At 38.8% G+C, this 26,393-nt stretch overlaps 1 protein-coding gene across 5 annotated transcripts in view; it reads right to left on the bottom strand.

The window, feature by feature from the left end:
- The window catches only part of adgra1b (adhesion G protein-coupled receptor A1b), a 57,465-nt gene that overhangs the window by 20,938 nt on the left and 10,134 nt on the right, over nt 1–26,393 (bottom strand). For 2 of the 5 annotated variants that reach the window (XM_077729074.1, XM_077729075.1), the window contains 11 exons: nt 25,326–25,397; nt 25,072–25,143; nt 24,838–25,001; nt 23,475–23,688; nt 19,460–19,624; nt 18,487–18,706; nt 18,056–18,205; nt 17,276–17,437; nt 16,992–17,210; nt 5,771–5,981; nt 5,211–5,419 (listed from right to left, as the gene is read on the bottom strand). In XM_077729074.1, the coding sequence (XP_077585200.1) occupies nt 5,211–5,419; nt 5,771–5,981; nt 16,992–17,210; nt 17,276–17,437; nt 18,056–18,205; nt 18,487–18,706; nt 19,460–19,624; nt 23,475–23,688; nt 24,838–25,001; nt 25,072–25,143; nt 25,326–25,397 (1,858 nt within the window). Of the gene's footprint in view, nt 1–4,524; nt 5,118–5,210; nt 5,420–5,770; nt 5,982–16,991; nt 17,211–17,275; nt 17,438–18,055; nt 18,206–18,486; nt 18,707–19,459; nt 19,625–19,724; nt 19,859–23,474; nt 23,689–24,837; nt 25,002–25,071; nt 25,144–25,325; nt 25,398–26,393 lie in introns of those variants that run through there. The other 3 variants (XM_077729076.1, XM_077729078.1, XM_077729079.1) reach the window with 3 other exon arrangements.

Here is a 26,393-nt window from a genome sequence, read left to right as displayed (position 1 = left end):
TAATCATGCCATTATTACAAATTTTGTACTTGGAAAAAAAAACTTTACCACTGATGCCCATAATGAGTTGTAAAGAAACCACAACTGACTATGCTCTCTAACTATAATTTTTGACAGCTTTTTATAACCCTCGCTAACAGATAGCCACATTATAGTCTCCTATTTGAGATTATGTAACAGTCATTTTCAGCAGTGCTTATCTTCCTCGTTGGAGTGCACAAGGGGCCAAATTGCATCAACAGCTACCCCTAATTAAAAACCAAGAAACCAGACGTAGGTCTTCAACCCTGAGAGTTAATTCAGAAACACACAAATGCAGCCATGCTCCCTTTATGAAAAATATACTACTGTGGTTTCATTAAGTCACGTGTAGGTTGAATCCCAAAGGTCACACTGATCGTAATTGGTTATTCCAGAAAAAACCACCAATGTTTTGGCTAATAACAGTTTTTCAAGTATATTATAGAAAATGAGTCAACTTTGGCTCCATCACATCACAAGTGTTAGAAAAAGTGACAACTATTTTTTTTAAAAATCTATTTCAATAGAGATGGTGGTATAGTGGAACAATGTCTTTATGTGGTTATCTTGATTCTATTGTGTAAACTAATATATTAAACACGTATTTAGTAACCCATTTAAAAGACAGTGACAAAACTCAAAACAGATGCACAGTTGGGACGCAGTCTTCACAGCATGTCCTAATTTCTACCAGTCTTTCTCTAGGGCTCACAGCTGACTGGAGAGCAGCTGGAAGCATGGCAGATGGTACACATAGTGCCACTACTAGTTTATACATTTCTCAAATGCGTGACCATAGTGTCACCCTTTTTAACATTAAGTTAAAATCTCCCCTCGTATATCTCTTGCTCAGGAAAATGTAATTGCAATATGGCAGTTCTCGTCCCCAAAATTCCTGCATTTTATATATTTTTCTAATTCTAAATACATTTATAAGTAAATGTAAAACTAAATTAATGAAATTAAAATGAATGAAAAGGGAAATGCACTCTGGTTGCAGCCCAAAATAACTTTATAAAGAAGTCTTTTTTTTCCGTTGCATGCCATCCATGAAAATAGACGTCCAAATGATTTAAACCGGGAAGACTGCTCATGTTTCAGTGGCATTAACGGTGCTAGATCTTTAATGTTTGTTCACCACTCCTAGTGAAATGGATTGGACATCTAGCACTGTCATCAGCAGCCAATGAATAAAAATGAGTGCACTGTAAGGGTATTAAAAATAATAATAATTTGTGAATGGGTGGGTTAAGATGTGACATATTTATCTTTTGAAACACATGTACGCAATGATAGCTGAGTAAAATGGGTGCCAGAGCTCTAAACTCATTATGCTGAATCCGCCATGTGATTAATGGCTAGTTTACTGTCTGTTATGAGAGGGTTCTGGAGACTGTGGGGGATCACTGGATGAATTGTACCCTTGCCCTTTCACACCAAAGCACATCTGCAGGCAGCAATTTGAGTTAAATGAGCCACAGCTATGTGCATAGCGTTGATGTGACATAACACTGCGAAGCCTGATTGGCGAATGGTTAAAGTCAGAGGACAGTGAGGAGTTTGCATGGCTGCCTACTCAGATTTGAAACAATTGCAGCAGTGAAAGCACACTATAATAGAGCCAACACTTAGCAGCAACCCAAACACAGTGTGAACAACAGATTACTCATGTCCTCCAAGTTATCTCTTTTTTTTGTTTTACTTGGAAGAATAAATGAATTCACATTATGGTAAAAAAAGAAGTTTTGTTCAACTAAAATACTAAAGAACCTCAAATGCATCCATATGTGGGTTTATTATGTTTGTGTTTAAAATTGTGACAATTGAGTTATTTTCTTTGATTACACGATGTAGTTTAAACGTCATATGATCTAAAAAATCTCCCAACTAGTCTGACAAAAACTTGAGTCGCAATAACTCATTGACTGCCATTGACAATAATTGACATCTACATTGGGAAGACTGGTGGTGCCATTGACGACACAAGACGTCCAATCAATTTCAACTTGGAGGGGTGAGTAAACGAATGGATTGGTCATCTAATGCTGTCAATGGTAGCCAGTAAGATAAAATGGAAGTCACTCCAAAACTCCCCAAATTTAATAGTATGAACTGAGCTAAAGGAAGTGACTCTTAAATAGTCAAGTATCCACATTTTCTCACTGCTTAATACAATTAAGTACTAAATAAGATAGAGGGCCTTCATGTGTTTGGGCTAGGGAGAGACGATTGCATACTCTATCTGAACCAAAGTGACTGTTAGTTGGATTTTGATTTTTGTTTTTTGTTTTTTTTTCTTGTCGCTTGCCAAAGTGCTCCAGGACACAATCAACAAACTCTGAACTGCAGATCTTTTTTTTTTAAACTACTGAAGGGAGCGGTTTGTGTTACATACAAGTAGGAATAAACAATTTGCTCCTTGAGGTATCAACACTATCAAACATTATATTTAGCAGTTTGAGAATAAAATGGGTTAAGACCACAGCAGCAGGCACACTGACAGATGCAAAGGCAAAATTGTTTGATAATACATCTGATGTTTAAAAAAAGCATAGCTTGCTTAAGCAAAGTGTTTGGTAAAATGGTGCTATTATTTGTATTTACTTTGAACTGTAAGAAAAGACTTGCAGACAAAAAAGTTAAAAAGATTGTCTGTAATATTCATGCCAAAACAAACTTATTTTGTTGTTTGTTTAGCAGCACCAGTGTACCTAGCAAGGTCTATAAAGGTACAGGTCAAAATGTGAGAGCGCTGAAACACCACCAACACCTTTGAAATTCACTACAAAGTCTCCACAGAAGAGGCATCAACATGTAGTGAAACTGGTTATCATTTCTCTTTTAACTGCGTATGTACATGTTTCCACCGCAATTATCAATTAAACCACATGAAAAGAAATTTCAGTCTTTAAACAGTAGTTATGATTGACTACCAGTTGTAGAATTCTGCATATTAAAGACATATAGAATACATGAACACCTCTACTTCTCAATGACATTTGAAATATAAAGAAGATGGCTCAGAGGTATGTTTTGGTTGAAGTGTGGGGAGTATAGAAGCTCGTCACAGTGATGGAGACAAATGACGAGGCTGCATTGCTGTAAACGAGTGAGTCAGCCCGCCACGCACACACCAGGCCGTACTAGGTAGAAGGGGACAGGGTCAGAGGAGCTGTTCGTGGTGCTGAAATTTTGAACATTCATAACAGCGCTGTTCATTACTATTCAGGGGGGAAACACATTCGGGCAAGCTGTCCCAACATAGCTTTGTTGGCTAATTAGTGTGACTACGCACAGTAAGTGGTTACTAGGAAAACAATTGTAAACAACTATAGAAAACCAGTACGTAATGAGGCAATTAGAATATAAAGTAAGGATCAGTATACCTCTATGAAAAGAACGTGGGTAGCATGTCGTTCTTTCTGACCCCCAAGTCCAAGAGAATGTGAAGGAAGTGTTTTTATATATTTTGCTTCAACGACATTGTGTGCATTTTGCTGGATCACTGAGTACAGAAAGTGATCCAGTTACAACTGGAAAGTGATGTAATAGCTACGTTTGTGGTATAAATCACTGCCATGCTTCTCAATGCCTTGCTGTCACAGCAGTGGAACTAACTTTACAGCAAGTTGACCTGATTTTCCTTGAGGAGCACTGCAGCAGAGACTAGGATGGCATTATAGCCTTACACTCTCTAGGCTTTTTTTTTCATAAATTGCTTTCAAATGGACAACTCAGAAGCCAGCATGCTGAGGAAAATGCTTTGAGCGTGACATGACACGATTAAGCAACAGGTCTGGTGCTGGCTAAAAAAAAGCCTTCCAAGCAAATAAATCTCGTACAGAGATGATTGTTGCAAAAGGAACCAGGCGAAGAACATTTTTGATATGAAACGAAAGCGAGCGTGATGTCACAGGTCTGTTAACAGGGGTCTTTTTCGCGTGCACTGCAGAGACCAGGCGGGTGTGGTGACTGCATTCGCAAACGGGCAATCCCAAGCGCAAAAAAAAGCTTCCTTCCAACAGATCATTAACTTGCACACAGTTTTCGCTCACTAGTCTACCGATTATTCTATTGAATTCCACATTAGATTCCAGAAAACGGCAAACGTTGCGTTACATTCCCCCCCTATGCCACGAGGCGCACGCTGACTGCGCGCTTTGCCAAGCCGAGGTGAAGAAAAAAAAACATGCTCGCGCAATTACAATATGACATCTGTTTCGTCTAGTAACAGTTTAGTATTCTCCATGGACACCCACCTTCTTCTCTACACCCCTCCAACACCACCACACGCGCATACATACACCCACCACCACCACTACCACCCCGAGAACACACACGCACACGCTGCCTATACAGCCGCACTTTGTCATTCCAATGCGGCGTTTTCCAGCCAGCTTCCTTTTCCAACACGCCTCATAAAATATGCAGGTAAAAGGCAACTTGGAAAGCAGCGACAAGCATTTCAAGCACATCACTTTTCATGCACCACTAACAACTGACCTCCCAGTCTATCGAATCCCACTCTTCGGTAAACATCCGGAGGATTTCTTTTCATCCAAAAAATAAATAAATAAAATAAAATAAAATAATTGGAGCGAGCGCCAAAAGCGGCTCTGTGCATGGGCCAGCTCGGGCGATGCGATTGCCAGTTGCGCTTTGGTTAATATCCTCATGAAATCAGCGTGAAGAGGGGGACGTCGTCTGGAGGAGGCATCTCGGCGCAGCGACGGCGTCGAGATCAACTTGAGCGGCACAAATCAACCATGCTAGGCTTCAGAGTCCAACATTTTCTCTCGGTGCGATGCTTGCGACCAATTAAAACACCACTTGCGCCCCAAGGCGAATAGCTCCTGACAAGGCGCTCCTTTCCTCTCAGACCATCACTTCTTTTTTTTCCCTATCCTCTATTCGGAGGGGAAAATACATCCTAAATCAAATCCATCTTCCTGGGATATTTACAATATATATTTTCTTTTTAAAAAACACGACTTATCCACGAACTTGACGAATCTGCCTTTTAAAAAAATGCAACAACAAAGGGCGCTTGCAAATGCCCTCTTCGTGAAACACGTGACTCCCTCTATTCTTTATTGGGAAACGCTGTTTTCCACCCATAGAAGAAGTGGAAAAGGAAAAAAGGGGAGGGTGCTAACATGAATGACACTGCCATCTCACAAAGTACTCACCATGAGCACGGCAAAGTTATTAAGATGGGTGCAGTGGATGGTGGTCGTATTTCCACCGGAGCCTGTTATGTGGCAGCCTTCTGCCCTCCAGCCACCATGTCCATCCAGCAGGTCAAAGTCCCAATAGGCTGCGGTGGGTTCTACCCCCAGTGCGAAGTGCCTGAGTGCAATAGTGACGGAGTGCACGGCGCTCCCCAGGCTGCAGCCATCTACAAAACAAAAAGGGGGGAAGATGCAATGTATTCTATCAAGGAAATCAAGTGGAAAAGTCAGCGTAAGCGCCGTAGAATCAAAATCATCAGCATGCATACGAGACGCGTACCGCGACACAAGATCGAGCTTGCAGCAGAATTGCCAATGAAGTGCAAAACGTTGGCGCAAAATGCAAATAAAAGCAAGAGGTGGCGTAGTATTTATTTGGGAAGCCGAAAGAGAGAAAAAACAAAACAAAAAAAAACCCGCGTCCGTGTCAACATGACGCGAGGAAGTGAAAACATTTGAAGCAGGTGACGACAGAGCGTTGACATGCAGACGCGATGGTCGAATGGATTTCCTCTTACCTAATTTGGTGAAAGCAACTGGTGTTGACACGCTCCTCCGCTTGCCGGCGTCTGCGAGATTGGACGAATTCCCTGTGCACGGGAAGAGTTTGCCATTGCGGAAAACGATGAACTGCAGCCTGCAACTGGAGTTATCAACAGATTGCAAAGCAGACGAGGAGGTGTGTTGAGCATCCAGAGGTAAATGGATGGAAGCGACTGCCACAGAATTCTACCAAGTGGGGGGGAAAAAGAAGAGGTGAACATTCACTAGTCTTGCCCCCCAATTTGCCCAGTGAAACGTAAAAACACAGCAATTTACATGACCTTTTTTTCAAAGGGTTTGTTATCCTCTGTGGATGAAACCATTAAAGACAATTGTCCAAAGCAGTGAAAATCCAGTTTGAAGCGTGCCTATTTGGTCAGCCTCTGCCGCAGAGGTGGAAATGGTTCTTACCATTTCAGCTTGAGGGCACATCAGCACTGGCGTTTGATTTAAAGAGACAACTGGTCTGACTTTATATTCTTTTCACACATTGAAACAACAAGCTCTGCCGACAAAATAACAAGATTTGAGTGAAATATTTGGATGTGTACACACAAACACAACCAAGTAACATGAATAATAATTATTTAACAGATTTACTATACATAAGTCGAACATAGTGTGGCACCTTTACGAGTATAGGTAATGGTGCTGATACAGTACTAAAATTACATCATCAGAACGTGTATTTTTCGAGTACTAGTTTTCACCCGCTGGTTTCCCTCCCCAAAATGGCAGGCAGTTAAAAGAAAAAAAAGGAACACTTGAGTTAATCACGGGTAGACATCTTGTAGCGAATGAGTGAACGGTTATTCTTTGCCACCTTCCTCCTTTATTTAAAATGTGAAAGAAAAAACTCATCTTAAAACACAGAGCTCAACCTTTCCATTCAAATGACAATAAACTCAAATGACAATGCTTTATTGCATAGGTCAGCAGCACAGGCCACTGGGTCACCATATGCGTCGCCTGCAGACCTGTTCTAAAAATAGCCCACCGGTAAGAGAACATATATGCAAGCGATCATTTGAAAAGTAACTTCCAGAGTTAAAATGTAACAGATAGTAATAAAAAAAAAGTATTACCTAAACTTCGCTGTTGTATGAATTATCTAAAATGACTTCATTTTTACCTCCTCCAAATTATAGTCATAGAAGAAATACATTAGAATTCACCTACAATGTGCCTGTAAAGACATTTTTATAATCCTACAGAATAGTGTTATGCAGAGACAATACTTGATGTGCACAAAGCGCCTTCCCATTTGTGAACATCTGAAAATCGGTTATAAATTTCCCACCAGACGCTAATAAAGTAGTGATTAGGAAATAACTAAGAAGGTTCAGAGCTTCTTGGATAAACTGACTTTCTAAAAAGACACTTACAGCAGTAAACCAATGTCAGGTGACCACAGATGGTAATGTTTTTAGACATAAATTTGACCTATGACTTAACTCAGTAAAAATGGATTGGACCTGTAGCACAATCAAAGCAGTTAAATGAGTTAAACATTTATATAGGTATGCCTAGTTAATGGGCCTCCCGAAGAGAACATTGTCTTCCATTGACAAAAAAAAAAAAAGAGTTAGATTTGATTATAGTCTTTGTTTAACCAATACTGCAGATTTTTTGAATGTGGCGGATAAATAGAAGAACCTTGTGAAATTTTACTTGGGCTCAGGAGGAGGAAAACAACAGCTTGCTAAGTGCTGGCCTGCAGAATTACTGATCAGCACAATGGGATATTTGCATAATTTTTGTTGTAATCATGGGCAGTCCCATCAACAAAAACATGGCCAAAAACATGACCATGAAAAAGAGGTGAGTGAAACAAGGAGAGTACAAATAAAGTGTACAGAGGAATGTGTGTTATCTGGTTTGAATGGACAGCGCTATGCTGCAGCTCCTCAGGCGGATCTGACTCAGAATGTTACGTCAAAGGCTTGTGCCACATCACAAACCTTCACTTGCCTGCAACAGATGGGCAGCAGTGAACAACACTGTTGATTAGAAGCAGTTAATATTATGAATTGTGTGCAAATGCTGACTTACTCTTAGGCAAATGGAATTGCCTGAGGCTCTAAGTTGTTTCAGGAAAATTAATTAGTAAAGTATTCCTCCATTTTCATATGCCGTTGATAAACATATACATAGTATATAGTCACGGCAAAAAGTATTAAGGTCAACGAACACCTTTTGTAAAGTTAGCCCTCATTTTATACATGCCGGTTGCCCTCATAAGGGTCACAGAGCACATAATTAACGATTGATCACTGACATGAATGCATACAAAAGACTGCTCTTTTCAGTAAAGGCAGGGAAGGATGTTTGCTGACATTCCATTGATTGATATCATTCACAGGCAGCTCCTGTGAAGCTGGCATTGGCGTAGTGTCACCATAGCAACGTGGTCATGAATCTCCATGACAGTATTCTTACAAATTAGCACTGTGGGGTGAGCAGGCACCTATAATGTGTATGGAATAGCTTTACTTACATATCAGTATACCTGAATATGAAAGACTACAGGGAAGAGGAGACAATTCCGTTAAATGAGAGTATACACTTTAGCAGCGTTCATGGCTTCAACACATTACTCTTCCAAAAGTAGTATAGAACAGTATATAGTGTAAAAGCAAACATGTATTGTTCTACAACCATACTGAACAATAATTATAATGTTGAATTTAACAGCAGATTAAAAGTTATGTGGATTTAATCAAATGGGATGGCTTCAAAAAAATATGCTTCATATATCCCAACTAGGTGCCCGCTTAGGAAAGGGAGTAATGGCGAAAAATTTGATGATTGGTAAATTCTGCCCTTGTTTTCTGCCAATTTTCTAACTACTAATACTTGCAAATTTGGATGGATGTTTTGTTGTTGTATATATATTACTTTAGTTTGGCCATGGGCACTACTATGGCACATCCAGCAGATCTAAGTGTAGTAGCATATAATAGCATAATAAAAAAGAAAAAGAAGAGAAAAAGCTTTAAATGTATTTCATTTTTAAACCGTATTAATCCATCCCCACTAATCCTTTGAATAAATCAAATGAAACTAATGGCTCTGGTGGTAATCTTTATCTCAAAAGACTGATGGTAAAAGTCAGAACCACTGATGGTGAACTCAAAGCACACTAATTGTGCTTTGTAGCTTTACTTTTAATTGTATTTGTACTTTTTCAACAGCTTTTACATCCGAGTATGTGAAATTCTGGATCTACAGAAAGCCATTTTGCAAATAAAGAATAATTTTCCAAAAGTATTCAGTAATTTTAAGTTTGGATATACAAACATGAGGAAATTCTGTTTTCCCCCCAAACACAGTTAATGCATAGAGCTACTGTTTGTCATTCTGTTTGTGTCTCAGTCTCATGCTGTGAAATCCAGCACTTTTACCAGAAGCAGGGGTAGGGTGGAAGATTTATTGGTGAGCTCTTGTCCGTCGAATGCACATCCTTATAATCGATCTGTTGAAGTATTACCATAGTGTGCTCACTCCAGTGGTTTAGCTCTCTCCCATCTTCCATTTATGTGTTGATCAATGATGGTGCCCTCTCCCGGTCCACCTCAAACCTCCAGCAGTGAATGGGACCAAAGCCAAAAACTGACAACTGTTTGTCCATGAATATGCGGAGGAAAAGACTACTGTACTTCTCAATCGATTAAGCATTCCAATAATGATGGCCAGGTTGACAGCCATTCTGTTAATGTTGTTAAAAATGTCAAGCCTATGTCCATGTCTTAGCATCGTTTATTTCCTTTCTTAAAACATTGACTCAGTACACCGCTGTTTTCAGCAATACCCGAGATGCAGCTTCAGCAACTCCAGTTTTTTTTCCCCATGACCTTCTAATTGATGTAAGACTAAATGCAACACTTCACTACTGCCACAACAAATAACACCTAATATCTATAACCTTTTGCAGACCACTCTCAATCATTGGTCCCTTGGCAGTGGTGAGCTCCCAAACACCACTGACCTTTGCAAACACTCCATGGGAACTCTCCAATTTTTTTCTCTACAATTCCACACCATATCAGACCGGCAACCTCGTGCATAGCTATAGCTAATTTTAAAGTTATGATACACCACAGCAGTTCAATATAAATGTCCTCAATGGAAAAGAGAGAATGTTTTTACCCTAAACCTTTGGTCGTTTTGTTAATCTTTCATACTTTGAACCCCCACTCAAAAATATTTATAGTAAAAATGCATGTATTTGAAATGGAAAATACAACAACAACCTTGAAACTCCTGCAATTACCATACAAGATAAGCATCAGTAAAAGCTTTTGGTTCAACGTTAAAAAAATATTTAGAAGGTCAGATTGGGAATTTAGTGGAAAGGAAGACTGAATAAATTACATTGATTTTATTTCTTTTTTTATTTGCTTGCAACTCCTCAAGTAAAGAACATGGAACCGCCACTTTGTGGTTTTGATGTTTACTTTTTTTTCCGGTAACTATCTGTTTATTACTATGGGGTGACAAGTAGTGCTTTAGTCTGCTTCATTATTCAGGTGCTCACAAGAGAGATTTGGTGCCATGTTTGGCACTGAAATGTTTTGCTTAGCGTTTTGCGTGACATGCGCCCTATCTACCCTTACTTCTGATATTATAAATTAATAATTTGCAGCTCAGAGTCATCTACAACCCAATTTTAGTTGCATATTTGCCATAAGAGCACATTAACAAAACAAATGGAAGGGAATGATTTTTGACTCAACAAAACAATAATATTCTTTTAAACCATCTAGACATCTAAATTACGTCATTACTTGTATAATTCTGACATCACAATGAGCTTGTAGTATTGATTGTATAATACGAGTTATTTTGAACGTCCTGGTGTTTTATATCCAATTGATATTCACATTGTGTTTCAAATTCATACAATTAATTTAGCATTAATCAAATGGAAAATATTTTTCCTCATCAAGGGCATGCAAATACAATAAACAAGAGAGAGAGATTGACTCGTTAAACTAGAATACAATCATTCATCTCAATGAAATTTGTGGGTGGGGGGGATTAAGTCTGTTGGGTACAAATTTGAATGTAAATTCCTTATAAACATGGATGGTCAGCAGGGCATATTTTCATTGAACCAGTGCCGGACATAATTAGATTTTTTCCCCCTAGTATTATCTGTAAACAAGAGGTAAATGTCTCATCAGAATAGAAGTGTCAAGAAACGACAAATGCGCCAAATTTCAATTTCTGCAATTGCTTCACTGTTAACATGAGCCCAACTGTCAATACCAAGGAAACAGTAAAATAACACATACTGTATGCTTCATTAGAGGATATGATATACAGGTGGCAGAACAAAACATGGTAGTATAATATGGTGTAAGTAGTATGAGTCAGACTAACACATTACCAACGTATAAAGACAAGCATAAACTGTGGTGGTTGAAGCAGATAGTATGTTGATCGACTGGTCTTATTACCACTGTAAAATCTAATCTATTACCTTACAGCAGACAGGATGGCTACAATTTATCTTTAGTCTGTCAGGACCTGTTTTATTCCCAGTGTAACTGGACCATAATGGCTTGTGACAAGACATGACCTGCGGAATAAGAAAATATGAGATACAGATGTCAAATAGCCATGCAATTTTCTTTGAGACCCATAAATAGTATATGGGAAAAATAGGTGAACCCATGTGCAAAGTAATGGATATTGCAACTGTTATTGAGGCCTGGGGAAAAATAGTTTAAAAAAAAATCAATGCAGAAATGGTTGCAAAAAAAGATAAAATAAATAAATAAAGGATGAGGCAGCAGCTATATACAAAAGAAGGAAAACAATTTAAAAAAAAACCCTATGAGATTAGCAGTTTTGACAAGGCAACATTTCCCTCCCAATTATTCTACTATTCCATTGTATGTTTGCAATCTATCTTTGGACCAAGCAAGCAAGATTGATTCAAGGAAGCTGAAAACTGAAAAATACTAAGTCAATGTCATCTCATTTTGTCATCTATTTTTTTTCTCCATGCCTCCATTCATCTACAAAGCATAAAGCACCTTAAGAGGATGCAGCAATGAACTACAAAAGGAGCACATATTCCCTATAGTAGTGTTTGGTGATCTGGGCTTTCCACGAAACGGACTGATTTTGGACTATTGTAGGGATGCCAGTCGCAAAGAGCTCTAATGATTGCCTGCTGCTATTGAAGTCGAGCCAGAAACATGCAGCCCAACCAGTGCAGTTACAGGACACACAGCAAATTACAATTATAGCTCTTTTTTCAGACATGTCAGAAGAGCTATTATTTATATCTCAATATAGGACACAAGAAAAGAAAATGTCATGTTTGCTGATCACCTAAGCAAATAAACTGTTAGAAATATTTGTTTTTTCTGATTCATTTTGGAAATTAACCAAACGACATTAAAAGTGCAACACAAATTTTACATTGACATTCAAAAAGCCAATCACTATAAACTATAGTTTGAAAAAATCAAACAAAATCTATTTTAAAAAAAAGCCTGGTGGTAGTAATAATGCAGAGCGAGTCAACTCACAAAGTGAGCTGTGCTGCTGGCAATACCAACAGATGATCCCTCATTTTAGGATTCTCAATGGGTGCCATGTGTAGAGCGTATCAAGAGCTCCAGTATGGATTAGCTGGGCTGGGAGTTACTTATGCATTTTAGGAGAACACAGTGTAGCACCACACTGGATTACACAGCTGGAAAAAAGTTACAGAGTTTAATGGATGGGAGAGTCGAATAGAAACAGCAGGTAGACAGCATGCGTAATCATTAAAAACGTCAGGACGCCTTTTCATTTTTGTGCCCTCATAAAGCCAGATGGCACCAAAGCGGATATATCATTCATTCATTCATCTTCCATGCCACCCATCCTCGAAAGGGTTGCTGGAGCCTAACCCAACTGTCTAGGGGTGATTTTGCGAACTTTTCATTTCCCAAATATATTTACCCGGTTTGTAATAAATACTTGAAGACTAAGTGTGCACCAGCAAAACCCATTGCAAAATGAACTCAAAGTGTCAATCCATTACAAGCATTATGTTAAAAAATGTTGATATTTGGAAAATGACTCTGTAATTAATTAGGTTAAGTTAAAAATTAAAATAGAAACCCGAGGCTTCAAAAAATATTTTAACAAATACATGAATGAGTGAAAGCACTAATTTCCACATCAGAATGAACGTTAATTATAACATATAGAGCCAGCAAAAGAGAGGACAGTATGCTCTATGTGCTGAGAGACAATGATGTGTCTTGTAATTGTACCTTTTAAAGCTGCGTTGATTGCAGATTCTGCCAGAAAAAAATGCTAGACCAAGTATAAAAATATCTCTCAGCCTCTTAAGCAATGTTTTTAAATGAGTGAGTTATTGACTACACAGGAAAATACGAGGTTTTGGCTAAAAGTCCAAAGCTGATTATCTTGGGTGTTTTCATAAATTACTTTAGCCAATAAATTAATGTATCAAAGTAAATTGGCAGAGAAAAAATGAGAACATGGCAAATAAATTAAAAGTGCCTGCCGCGGGTGGTCCAAAGCAATTTCAGTAAATGATGGGATTGGGACACATGCTTCAGGACTGGACGACTTGCCCAGAAGAGAGTCTTTGGAGGAAATAAGATGAACTTCCCTGCTTTTCCACAAAGGAAAATTCATCTATGTCAGTCACTCATGGTAACAGACAACCATCCGCTGGGCCTACTGGCCCCGAGTCACTGACGGAACAATTTGTCTTCCTCATTTTCTGACACACAGTATCATTTCTCCTCGTTCGAAACTTTGTACTCGATTCACACAGTGTTTAGGTGTGCAAAACTGGGCACAATCTCTGCGAGAGGATGATGCTCACAGCTGGACAGATGAAAATAGTGAGACGATCGCTGCAATATTTTCTTAGGTTTGAGCACTAACAATATACTACAGTACTATTTTTGCAGAAATCATTGTCGTTTTAGTTTTACGCATGTTTTTTTTGTCTCTAAACCTTAGTCGACATTTAGTATTCATGGCCTCTTACAGCAGCATGAGAAATATATTGCAATGATTTGGACACATTCTGCAGGAATAGAAAAACATTGTTTCTATGTCCAGAGCATGATTGATTTGACTTTATGTTAATAAGGCCAACAATATTAAGACCAGCCTTTGCATGATGGCTGATGTGGCTGATTAGTGTTGCATTATGTATTAAACACCTTGAATGAATGAATATACAACAATTTATCAGGATTAATACATGAAAGGCACTCATTAACTCCTCAAGCCCCCTATACTTTCATTCAAACGAACTGACTAAAAAAAACTTAATGGATGTACAAGCTTAACACCGAGTGACATTTTAATCAGAGAGTCTAACACCCATGTAATTAACTCCTTGTATCTTGTTTGTCAAATACAGGGCAAATAATTACATCTAAGATCTTCCTAAACAACTTTATGGTCAATCTGTGGATGCATAGGTTAGCAAATCTGCTTTTCTTCAGAGAAAATTGCAGACATTTGGTCCTAACATATTCCAATTACAGGCAAATTATGACAACATTAAAGATTTATATATAAAAAGTGCTGTGTTTACTGACTCGAGGTAAACTGGGTCATATTTGGTTGTTTCAGTTCCTTGTGTTTCCCTTTGCTGTACAGCAGCTGCTGGCTCAATTCTCTTGCAACACTGTCCCCAGATAGAGCCTTAACCTGCAGGCCAGCTGATGCATACATACAACCAAACCCTCAAACAATAATACAAAAATTCATCCAGTTCCACCAGCCCTCAAGTGGAAAAATAAGTACATAAACACACCCACGTCGAGCAATTAAAAAGACAGTGAAGCTCTGTGGAGCAGAAAAAGGCTGTCTGAGGAGAAAGAGGTGGGAATGCACTGCTTGTTCAGCCAACAGGCTTCCACTAATTACCTGTCAATTGCAAGGAAGAAAGAGGTATATTCCAAACTGTTACCTTCCATGAACCAAAGAAGTTTAGTATTTAACCTCTTGATTTGTCATATTGGAAAAGTTGTCATTTGTCCTTGCACTTTGAACTTTTCATCACTATCCACAGTGGAACCAAAGGGTAAAAAACTGCTAAAGGTCAAGTCGTTATTGGGCCGAAATAGAAAAAACACATCCCGCGGTATGCTTAGCAGACAACTATCTTGGGTCAGTCACCCAATGGTTGGAAACAAAATCTTGAAGAGTAGTACATATTGCACATCATTGCCGCATTATTCGTTGGTACTGTCCAATACAGATGATGTAATTTTAGTATCATAACTGTGCCACATTAATATTAGTTGAGTTCTTTCTCAAGGTTAGTAAAAGGAAATGTCACCTTCAGGTAGATAAATCCAGTATGTATACAAATATTCCCATCTTTTTGCATATGATGATTGAAAAAGGGACTTGATATCGAATTAAATGCCTTTCTCAGCTATTTTTGCAAATGGAAAATAAAACGAGAACAGGCAAAGCACCAAACACAGACAGTTATCTGCATGGAAACCCTCTAGAAGCTCATTACCCGTTTCTGTTGCATAAGATAAATTTATTGCACAGCGTTAGAAATTTGCACTCGAATAAACACGTCTTCACCTTACTCTACAATGACTTGGGCAAAGTTAGTGCTAATTCACTTCATTCACCTCCTCTGGATTGGTTTTAGCATGCACTGATAGCCAGGTAATTACATTTTTTACAAACAAATGCATGTGTGTTTAAAGTCCTTACAACAAGAAAGCAAATGGAGCACATGAATTGTTTTGCCTTAGAGTTATTGAGCTGTGGTGAATAACTACACTCATCATATAAATGGTGAGGAATGCTATGGTATTGTAAGTATCTGTACTCACTGCAAGCCATTGAAACCATGTGTCCTATCCATTTTGAAGGGCAGATACAGAAATGTCGAACGTCCTCCCGAACACATACTGTGCTAGATTAAATAATCAACTGGTCAAATTTTTTAAATGGCTGTTCTTATTCATAACAAAATATATATTTTTGACTCACTTTTGTGTCAGCTTTTATGTGTGCCTCCTGTTTGTTTACACAATCCACCTAACCTGACCTTATGATTGATTTACAATGAAATCTTATTCAAGCCCAGTCAGGCATCATTGCTTAATAGGTGTGTCATGATTAAAACATTGATTAGTTTATGCATTACTACAAATAAGTAGAGCCATTAGTAACTTCATTAATTTAGAACGCCAGTACGCCCATCGCTGTGTCTACCAGGAGACAACAGCTTTGCACATTCAAGAGCATTTAAGTAGCACCTCAATGTCTCCCTATATTTAGTCCCCTCAAGGAGGTGATTTTTCAGCCTCCTATTTAAAACGTCCATCTGGAAACATTAAAGAGGGATGTTGGGAATAATTATTGAGTGTTGCATTGTCCTGACCAAGTGTGACTTATAAGCCAGCAGGAACATGCGCACTGAGTTGCATGAACAGCCCTGAGGTAAAATGTAGCAAAGTACTTAAGCTGGTGCCAAAGCACAGAGACATGGCAGTGTCACAAGAGAAGAAGATTAGAGGAGTGGAATAAGCCCAATAGCACAACCATGTCCATTGACTCGGTCTTGGCAGACCAGCGTACTAACAGCCTCTATTATTATTTCAATACTAAGTAACTAGCCATTAAGAAGAATGTTCCAAATGTTATAGATAAATACTACTTACACAAGGGCAGGATTATCTTATTCAAGAGTATTTGCTGATAAAGATATTACTTACTGAAGAGATAAAGTATTTACCACGGGGAATGTCAAAGGATGGTGTCTCAAGGAGTGAGCAAATTTATAGTGACAGCTACAAAGAATATTCACTGACTCCCAAATAACAATTACACACACATCCCTGCCATCTGTCATGTTGAAAATTGAAACAGGTGTCATAATTTCAAAAGTTTCCATGTTCACATAGCAAATAGGAGTGGCAAACAATGTGTGTTAATCTTTAAGTCAAATAATTACAAAATAATGCCCTTGCGTGATGTTTTCGTGTAAGATGTTTTGCATTCCCCAAACAGCGTGCACACGTTATTATATATTAGTTTCCATTACTAATAATACACTGCATGTAAATGTGTTTTGTACAGGCTGGTCTGTTGGCCGTTATAGTTTTCTGACCTGAGGTAGCAATTTCTACTCAAAATCATAAGTAAGAGCAGATTTGATTACGTTACCATTCGGAGATGACTGGCTGGTGTGCTTCGATTTATTGTGTCACATTTAAAGTTGAGGAAGGATTCGCCCATAGTATTAGTGCCTGAATCCTTGGTAGAATGGGTTTCCAGTCGAGGTGATGCATCATACAGTGGAGGCTGTTGGAGTGCCGTGCAAGACAGACCAAGAAAGTTGGAGGGCCGGATCAGAAAGGCCTCCATAGCTATGTTAGCGGACACCTGAGAAGAGCGGCAGGAAGATGAATAAGTAAAAATTAGAATATGACTATTTTTTTTAATAATACCTTTGATATAGCCTGATTTTCTCCAGTTAGTGCCACGTCAGCAATGCGTTCAACACACTGAACAATTCGAGTGCATGCTCTTGCTTCATTTTGGGCCATCCACAGGATACGCTCGTCTACAAGCATCATGTTGCTGGCTATCTCGGATATATAGTCTCCAAGCTGCGGGGACATACGAAGACATGCATTTCAATATATACATGCACAAAATTATAATAAAAATGTAAAAAATGGGAATTGGAAATAAAATAGGCTAAGAGATCATTCACACCTACCTATCAAGTCAACAACAGTCACAATTGTGAAGGAATGAACAGTGGGTTCATTCACTATAAAGAGATTTAATTTAGATTAGCAGCTCTGAAGGGTAGTAATTGTGTCCCCAAGATGACAGCTTGCTATTTACTTACTGCACTTTTCATTGTTGCCTCGTTTTACTATTTCTCATTAGACTAACGCATGTGCCCTCCGTTTACCCAGTCTTCAAATAAACCTTAATACTATTTTCTCCCTTGTGACCTGTTAGGGTTAATTGGACGCATTGGAGTTAAACTTAGCACTACATGACATTCAATCTGACTAAGGGCCAAAGATTTTCTTTGGCCAAATACACAGGATACGTTCACAAAAAGACAATTTTCCCTCCCTACATGACACGGTACTGGTCATTCTAGTCAGAAGATACAAATTGGTAGGATCCATTCGTCAAAAAAAAAAAAAAAAAAAAAAAGACAAATGTCCTGTACCACATTACATCGCTGAGTTCAGGGTTCCACTTACTTCTTTGCGCTTCTTTGCCAGCCTGGTCAGTCGCTCGACTAAGTGTGTTACGAAGATGACATCCATTACATCAGTAAAGTGAGCTGCTCTGCTGGTGAAGACCACTAACTGCTCCACCAAAGGTTGGGCATTGCTAGTGTTGATGGTTATCTGTCATCAAACAAATGTTAAAATCCATTATGAAAGAAAAGAGACAACTATGTATAGATTAAAAATACTATTATCTGAAACACATTTGGAATAAAGTGTAAACCAAATCACCAATACATTGTCACATGAATCACCCCCAATACTGTCCCTTTCTGATGAACTCTACATATATAATTAGCTGATTTAATATTGTGGTATCATGATATAAAATGAGCCATATCGCCCACCCTGTGGCATCACAATTTCAAATATGCTAGTCCGCAAACCTTCCTTATTGATACCTGGGTAAGCTCATGTAGTACACGTGTGAATTCACTGGCATATGGGCACTGAGTGTAGTCTTCTTCATCCCACCGTCCAGTCCGATCACAGCGGCGCCATGCTTTCTTCTCCTTATGGTTGGATGGCTGAGGAACAGCGCCTGAAGGGTGAGGAGCGGAACCAAACGTTGCAGGAGCGCAAGGAAAGAAGGCCAAGATTCCTGCAAGAGTCCTGGGCCAGCTGAAATTAAAATATAACTGTACATCACCCGAGGAGTTTGGCATCAACGATAATACTGTAAGGATCATAATACCGAAGATCATCTGCTTTGAAGGCACCTGATCATTTCCCTGCCCTTACTTTCACTACCTGGTCATAAATGGAATGAAAATGGTCCCAAACTTAAGAAAAAGGGGGCCTCATTTTCCAGGCCATTACGTTAGTGCACCAAGAGAGTCAGAGTCTGTGTGCTTATGAAGTTGAGGAGGGTGGCAAAGCAAAGAGGCTGACAGCTGCACTCTCACGTGACAAGAGAGGATATGGGCTTTAATGGAGAGTCTTAGTGTACATTTTTTTTCATTTAGACAAAAAAGAAAAAAGTCCACCCTGGTTAAAAGTAGCAGTTCAGTAAAGGTCAGTCATGTGAAGTGTCTTATCTGTGTATATTTCTGTATGCAAACAATAGGTTTTGAAACTGATGCTTCAAAATGCAAGTTCCTGCCCTCTTCTTTCTTGCTACATGGCCGCCAATATCGAGAGTAAGCATTATTGAAATCTACATCTGTGAAATTGCAGTGGTTAAGTACAATTATCTTGTGTCATGTTTTTAATCCACGACATCCACATGAAACTAAATATGTTTACACTTGTTACTTTTCTACAAGATTTACATCTAAGGCAGAAATTATCTGCTCACAATAACCATAATTTTTGGTAGATAATTTGTTATTGCTCCGATTTCAAGGCAGTAGAGCATTCATTTCAGTATCTCACCTGAATTCCCCCTTGTTGTTGGTGACTCGGTCAGCAGGACAGTATGGTGCAGACATCTCCAGGACAACTATCTCCATCTGCCGTGAACTGTTGCCACGGGAACTAGTCACCAGGCATTCCCAGGTGCCTGCAAGGCTCACGTCAATGTTGGTAAGGATGATCTCACTGGTGGAGAAGTAAACAAGGAATCAAAGAAAAATACTTGAATAACTTTGTCTTTAAAAGTAATAACAGCATATAAGGTACAAACAAATAAAAATATTACCTGATGTTCAAACCTTTTCACCCAATGTGAATGCTTTGTTCATTTTGTTATGCCGCAAAACCATCTAGATTGTGAGCCTTTTTTTGTGTTTTTCCTTATTAAAGAAATAGATTTTCCATTTAGCTTGGTTAAAACGGGTCCAAGTAAGGCAAGTAGAACAGTAGCAAAAGGGGAACATAATATTAAAAAAAACACATCTGGAAGGCTTCCTGGAATCATTATGAAAGCCTGGCATCTAACTATAAACTGAAATGAATTAAGTCAGAAATAAATACAGTAGATGGCAAAAGTAAAAATTTCCCACCAACACAACCAGAAGCCACTCTCTTTTACCCGTTACTATACTGCTGCATCCAACTAAAACAAGCAAAGCTGATGACAGAATGTAGCTCAGCATTGGGCAGTGTAATTTTCCTACATTATGAGAAAAAGGTCACCCAGATTCATCTGATAATGAAACATGAAGAAATCAGTCACTTGTGAAAAGCTAAAAGAAAAGGCACATTTATCAGCCACTGACCTACATACAGACTAACGCTGCACCACTGCGGTAAAAAGACCCAGTGGACTTATAGGCACATTAGTGCTACCAGCTGATGTTCAACAAATTGTTTGAATAAAGTTGATTTTGAGACAACAGCATTTCAATTTGTCCTTTTGTCCAATGCAATTTTAAAATCTGGCCTTGTTGCCTGTTGTGTAAAAAAACTGCACTTTCTTTCCTGGACGAAACACGACTACTACTTAATACTACTACTAATTATGCTATACTGCTTTTTATTTGCATGACAAAAATTTGTCGATGCTACGGAGGTCTGTGAAATTCCCCATGGTGGATGAATGAGGGTCTATTTTATCAATTTACAGTGTGGGGACTCATACATTGCACTTCTACAAGAGGTAATATCCATTTAACGACCATATAATATACAAGAGTTACAGCAAAAGTAAAACTGAATTAGATGAATAAGGTTCTCTTTCAACCAATCAAGGAACACTAACCAAAACATTACACTTGCATCTCAGTTCAACTACAAGGTATTAATAATTTTGTTGCTGCATTAATGACTGACTGGCAGGCTAATTTAAAATGGCATTGTCACCTAGAAAATTGATTTGTAAATAATTAACCAAAGCAGAAATAGCATGCAATACGGAAAGATGTTCAATAATGATAAGAACACCGGAGGGAACTGTCAGCATTAGATTCAAATACAAATTGAAAACAAACGCTGTCAAGCAACCTCTAAAAACTGTGAAGACACTGTCTTCCACTACAAAAATTCAAATTTGGCACATTAACTATCAAGTGTAAGAAAGCAGATTTGCAAAGGCATGGCACAAAACCCACAGACACATGTAATTCCAGCGGTAATATTCTACAACCATTTTCTTCCTCATTTTGTACAAGATTACGCCGATTAAAAATGGAAAGGATTAAGAGGGATACAGCCAAAGTATCTGCTGAAGCTAGCCACAGGCTTTTGAAATGTTTGATTAATGAAACATGATTCACAGGATGGTCCCAGTGCTACTGCTAGTACAGTTAATACAGAGAGTTTGGCCTGACACCATTACTCAGCAGGAGTCTGGCACACATCGGAGAACCATGTGGTCTCAGGGCTGTTATGTTCACTGAGAGAAATGTAAACAAATCATCTTATCAACGCAGCTGCAGCAGCAAATAACACATGCTAATTCGATGGCACAATGTGAGGACGGAACTGAAGGCTCCATGAAAGATACCCAAACAATGGGTAAACAAGAAAAGTGTGAACATCACACTTCTGCCTAAATCTATTTCGTGTACACAATTTGTTGACGTCTCATGTGGACAAACGTAAAACAAACAGAATTAAACACCTACAGTACATTGTTGAGTTTTTCTTCTCAGAGGTCACTTCACTGAGACTGTGCAACAGCATGTGTCAAATCTAGACATAGGCCTTAAACCGCGTACTAAATATTATGTATTCAGTCTTCACTGAAGGGACATGTGGAGTGAAGCCTAATGACTCACAGGACATTGATCCAAGGTGACAATCCCCAACAGGTGCAACTGTGACTCATCATTTGTTCACTGTGGTTAAACAAGCATAGCGAGGGGAAAATGTATTAAAGAACAGACTTTTTAGATTGAAATGTTTCTCTCTGGAAAAACTCGAATGAAGTAATAATGTCAAAATTCTACCATACTCAGCACATCATTTGAATTGGAACACTGAAGTTGAAATTTGCACAGGCTGACTTTCTGTTTGGACTGAACTGTGTAATAAAGTCCTCGCATGTGAAACTTACTTCTGCTCCTTGTGGGTTTTCTGCCGATGGGAAACATTTCAGGTGCCAAGACAAACATGACCTACATGAGCTCCCAGTGGTGGAACAAATTGCATTATTTGTCTTTGCTTGAGGCCAACAATGGGTAAGTGTAAGTAGGCCCGCAGGAGCAATGTTGAAGAATTTAACATGTTTCTCCTATGGCTCCTAAAAATAGTCACCTTAGTTACATTTATTGTACCTATTACAAAATGTATTTGATCTGATCTAGTGATTAGAAATCAGGGCCGTTTACATCATGTCCAGAGGATTGAATACAAGAGACCGGCGTCAAGGAAGGAAGATGCAAAGCTAAGCTTCTTGGCATGAAAACATCCAGAAGAATCATGATATCGGGAAAGGCTGGTGCACCAATGCAAATAACAACTGTTTTGGGTGGGACTAAAAGTAATTTCCTTATGTCATGAATCCCTCCGTGCGTCATTTGTGCAAATCTGCAGGACCATTTCTGCCAACCTTTCCATGTTCACAAAAAAAAATTCCAGTTTTCTTATGTTCTACGTCACCAAAGGATCAGTCATCAAATTTTCAAAACAGTCCAACACATAAAATAACTATTGATAATATGATATTGATTCTATGAGGGAAATTGTACACGTTTTAATGTGATGAAGCAAATACTATAATTAGCTGCCATCCTTGTTGCTTAACTAAACCATAAAGCATCAGGGTCATTTTAAATGTACAAAACCTGTGTCAGCAGCTCATCAATTTTTATTTTCAAAGAGGCAATTGGTCGTTGGTTGCAGGGCGATCTTTAAAAAAATTAAAACTATGCAAGGTTTCTACTTTTTATTACAACAATTATTTTTCAGCATCTGTTACTCTTAATGTCTAAGCAGTAAGATCTACGGGATAGGCTGGAAGGCCAGCCTCTCTCGGGACGGGCTGCAGATTGCGCCGAGATGTTGGCTTACTGCCAAGTCAATTTTTTCCTATCCTTTCAGATCCTTATCAAGGGCGCCAATGACTAAAGTTAAATCCTAGCTACTTTAGATGATTGAGAGATATGGAAGGAAAGGAGGGATGTGTCAGGGTCTTTACATATATTCTGTGTGTTGGCTATGAAGGTGAAATCGCTGTGCTGTAATGTGTTTTTCATTCAAAATAGGGTGGCTGAAGAGAGTTCAGTGGATGATCAAGTCATCATATTTCGCTAATGATGGTTACGATTCCGGAGAAACATGAACATCACCTCATCACAGAGTCGTTAGCACATATAATTTTACGTCTTTGCAATGAAAACACCAAACGCAGAGGTGATGAGCAAATGGGGAGCGTCCTTGTCAAGATATGAAATGTTAAATTTACCCATAAAACGAGTAGGTGTACAACTTTCTATTTAGCGGCTCATCAACCTTCAACCAGCTACATTTCTTTCATCCCATAAATCATTCAATTTCTAGCGTGTACCTGGTAAGCAGACAACAGTCATGAAGCAAGGTGTCTTCCACATAAACACCAGGGTCCTCTTGTATAGATACAGCATGGCCATTGTGATGCCAGTGCAGCTCAACAGATGGGTCCAAGTAAGTGACAGTGCACTGAAGAGGCAAACGGTCTCCCTGGAAAACCAGCTGCCTCTGGGAAGGGATCAAATGAAAGAGCGGCACCTCTAAAGCTCCATCTAGGAAACGAAGATAGGATACAACTGCAGGGTCAGCAAACTACTGTGTCAAGCATGTCTTCAAGCATCACTGTCACATTGAGTGCATGGTTTAAGGGTTAAGTTCTGCATCCTTGTGATGAAAAATAATTTCCTGTCTTTTCTACAGACTTAACATCAAATGCAAATGAATGTGATTCTAATTAATTACACCAAGGCACCCTGCCCACAAAGTTGCATTGTGTACAAACAAATCCTGTCAAGGTCAGACTAATCCCTCATCGTTTGCACATGCCGTTGCTGCTCCTGCGTGAGATAAAAAGCAGTTGATAAAGGAGGACTGCCTTGACCACTCCTCTGGACTCTCCTTGACTCCCTGCTTGTCCATCTTGATGGAAGAGTGTTGTATAATGTGGGCTACTGGAGCATTTATAGTATGGTTAGGGGATACGTACTTCCTTATTTCAGTTTGTTCGAATAATAGGAAGCCATGGGAGTGTGAAGCTGTGCACTGCAGACATTCCAGAATCAGGACATGCAGCACTTTTTATAAGCATGGTCGTGAAGTCACGTGACAGTGGCTGTGTTCCGAGGCCACTGAATGTCCATTTTTATTTATGAACCAGGATTAGCCTCAAGCCTTTCCAGCAAATTGTACCACCTTGGGAATCATTTCCGCGGGTGTTCAATACAGGGCTAGACATTTCCTTGGACCTGCTCCAAACAGCAACACAATCTTTGCCTCCACTTGTATACAATCAATTTTGGATGTTGCTGCCATTTGACAGGCAATTTGATGTAGGATTCATAAAAGTGCCTTATACTTTCAAACATTCAAAGGAGACACAGAAAGAGGAGGGTGGTTGAGAACCGGAAGGCTGTGACTTTAGGGATGTCTATAGTTCATGTGCGTCTACTTAATTCCTCATATGGACCCACTTTCCTAGTTTGGTAATCATAGCATTGAATGCATTTGAAAGCACTCAATGGATATTGCTTCTGTGCCACATTCAGACAACAGTTCAAACTGTTAGTTGTATTCACCTCTATCTGAACAGGTTAGAAAGGCATTTTGTAATGTTAACTGTAAACACTTTTAAACCGAGGAATAAGAAATCCTGTAAAATGTCTGTGTCTGGATGTCTTTCAATCAGAAATGAAGGTACTCACCACATCTGAGTTGCTGTCCACGAAGATTGCGAAACTCCAAGCCATGGAGATGGGTGGGAAACATGCATACTGTGTTGTTGCCAATCCTAACGGAGTTGCTTCGAGTCCACGAGAGAAGCCACTTCAGCTGACAGTCACAGAATAAAGTTTCGGTACCGAAGTGTCTGGTGAGAACAGCAAGTGACAATTGCGATCGCTAAGTATAAAATAGAAATATGAATTGCTCTTTCTTACAACACTCGAAGAGCCAAAAGGTGCGTGAAAAGTCCCACAGTCATAGTGGAGAAGATATTCCCAGACAGATTCCTGTAAGCAGAAAAACAGCTGTCAAACTTACAATTCCCCACTCAGTTCATCAAAAGGGTTCTAAATGACTTGATTGGAGTTGTTATACTTAAGTCTATAATAGTGCCTAATAATAACTGCATTAATGCTTATTAGTAAATAATAATTGCTCCCATTTTTTTTTACGTAAACATATAACTTACAGTTTTAAAAGATTGCCCAAATCTAGGAACATTTCAGGGTGGAAGCAACCTATCCTGTTGTTGGATAGGTCCCTGTAGTAGAGAGAGAGATAGTAGAGATTAAGAGAAAAAAACAACAACAATGTCAAACTTGTATTGTATGGAGAACAATCATAAGGTCCTTGTACATATGTGTTATTGTGACAAAATCACTTAGCTTTATTGTTGTACATATTAGCAAACAACTCAAACTTAATTGTTTTTTAAATGTTTTCTTTTTCTCTGAATATCAGTGATGGCTAAAATTGTAGTACACATAGATGAGGCTAGATGAAACTGCAACTGCATACAACGAACGGTGAAACAATATAATACGATGGCATTTGTTGCACCCCATCATGAACTTTTACCCATTACCTAACTACTGCCAGTATATCAAACACAAAAAAATGTAGAGGGATTTGTGAGTCAATAGAGCTGTGTCCTCATGCTCTGTAATTAAAGACCAGCTTTGCAGGAACAGCTGCGGGAAAATAAACAGAGCTCTCACAATCACCAATTGGGGAGCACTTAAATTAACACTTTGCTTTTCCATGAATTTGGGAAGCCCTCATACATATACAAGCAAAACTCAGCCAAAAATAAGCATCAGTAATTAAAAAAACAACAACTACGAGCTAGATCACTTTTTGAATAAACGTTTCATGAACAGAAGGTGGGATAAAGACATTGGTGCATAGTATTTGCATCGTAGCATATCAAAACCGTTGACCACAGTCAATGCAATCAATCCATACAATACATTACACCATGTCTTAGAAGAAATAACTGGTCAACTACGTCACAGACAAGTACATTAAGGAAAACAGCTGCAGTAGGAACAAAGTCATTAAAACTGTTAATTACATCAACCACAGTAAATGTTTTGTAATCTACAGTGAGGGGCTGCAGCAGAAAAAAACAACCCAGAAATTGAAACACTAAGGGCATTCTACCTTACTCATAAGCCTGATGCCTTGAGAGATGATTTGACAAGGAACACAAATTCTTTATATAGGGCAATCCTTTTTAAATCTCCTAAGTCTAGTT

This window comes from Stigmatopora nigra, chromosome 12 (genome assembly GCF_051989575.1).
Source record: "Stigmatopora nigra isolate UIUO_SnigA chromosome 12, RoL_Snig_1.1, whole genome shotgun sequence".
Taxonomy (NCBI): domain Eukaryota; kingdom Metazoa; phylum Chordata; class Actinopteri; order Syngnathiformes; family Syngnathidae; genus Stigmatopora; species Stigmatopora nigra.
The sequence above is the reverse complement of the archived record's forward strand: the minus strand, read 5'-3'. Positions and strand labels throughout refer to the sequence as shown.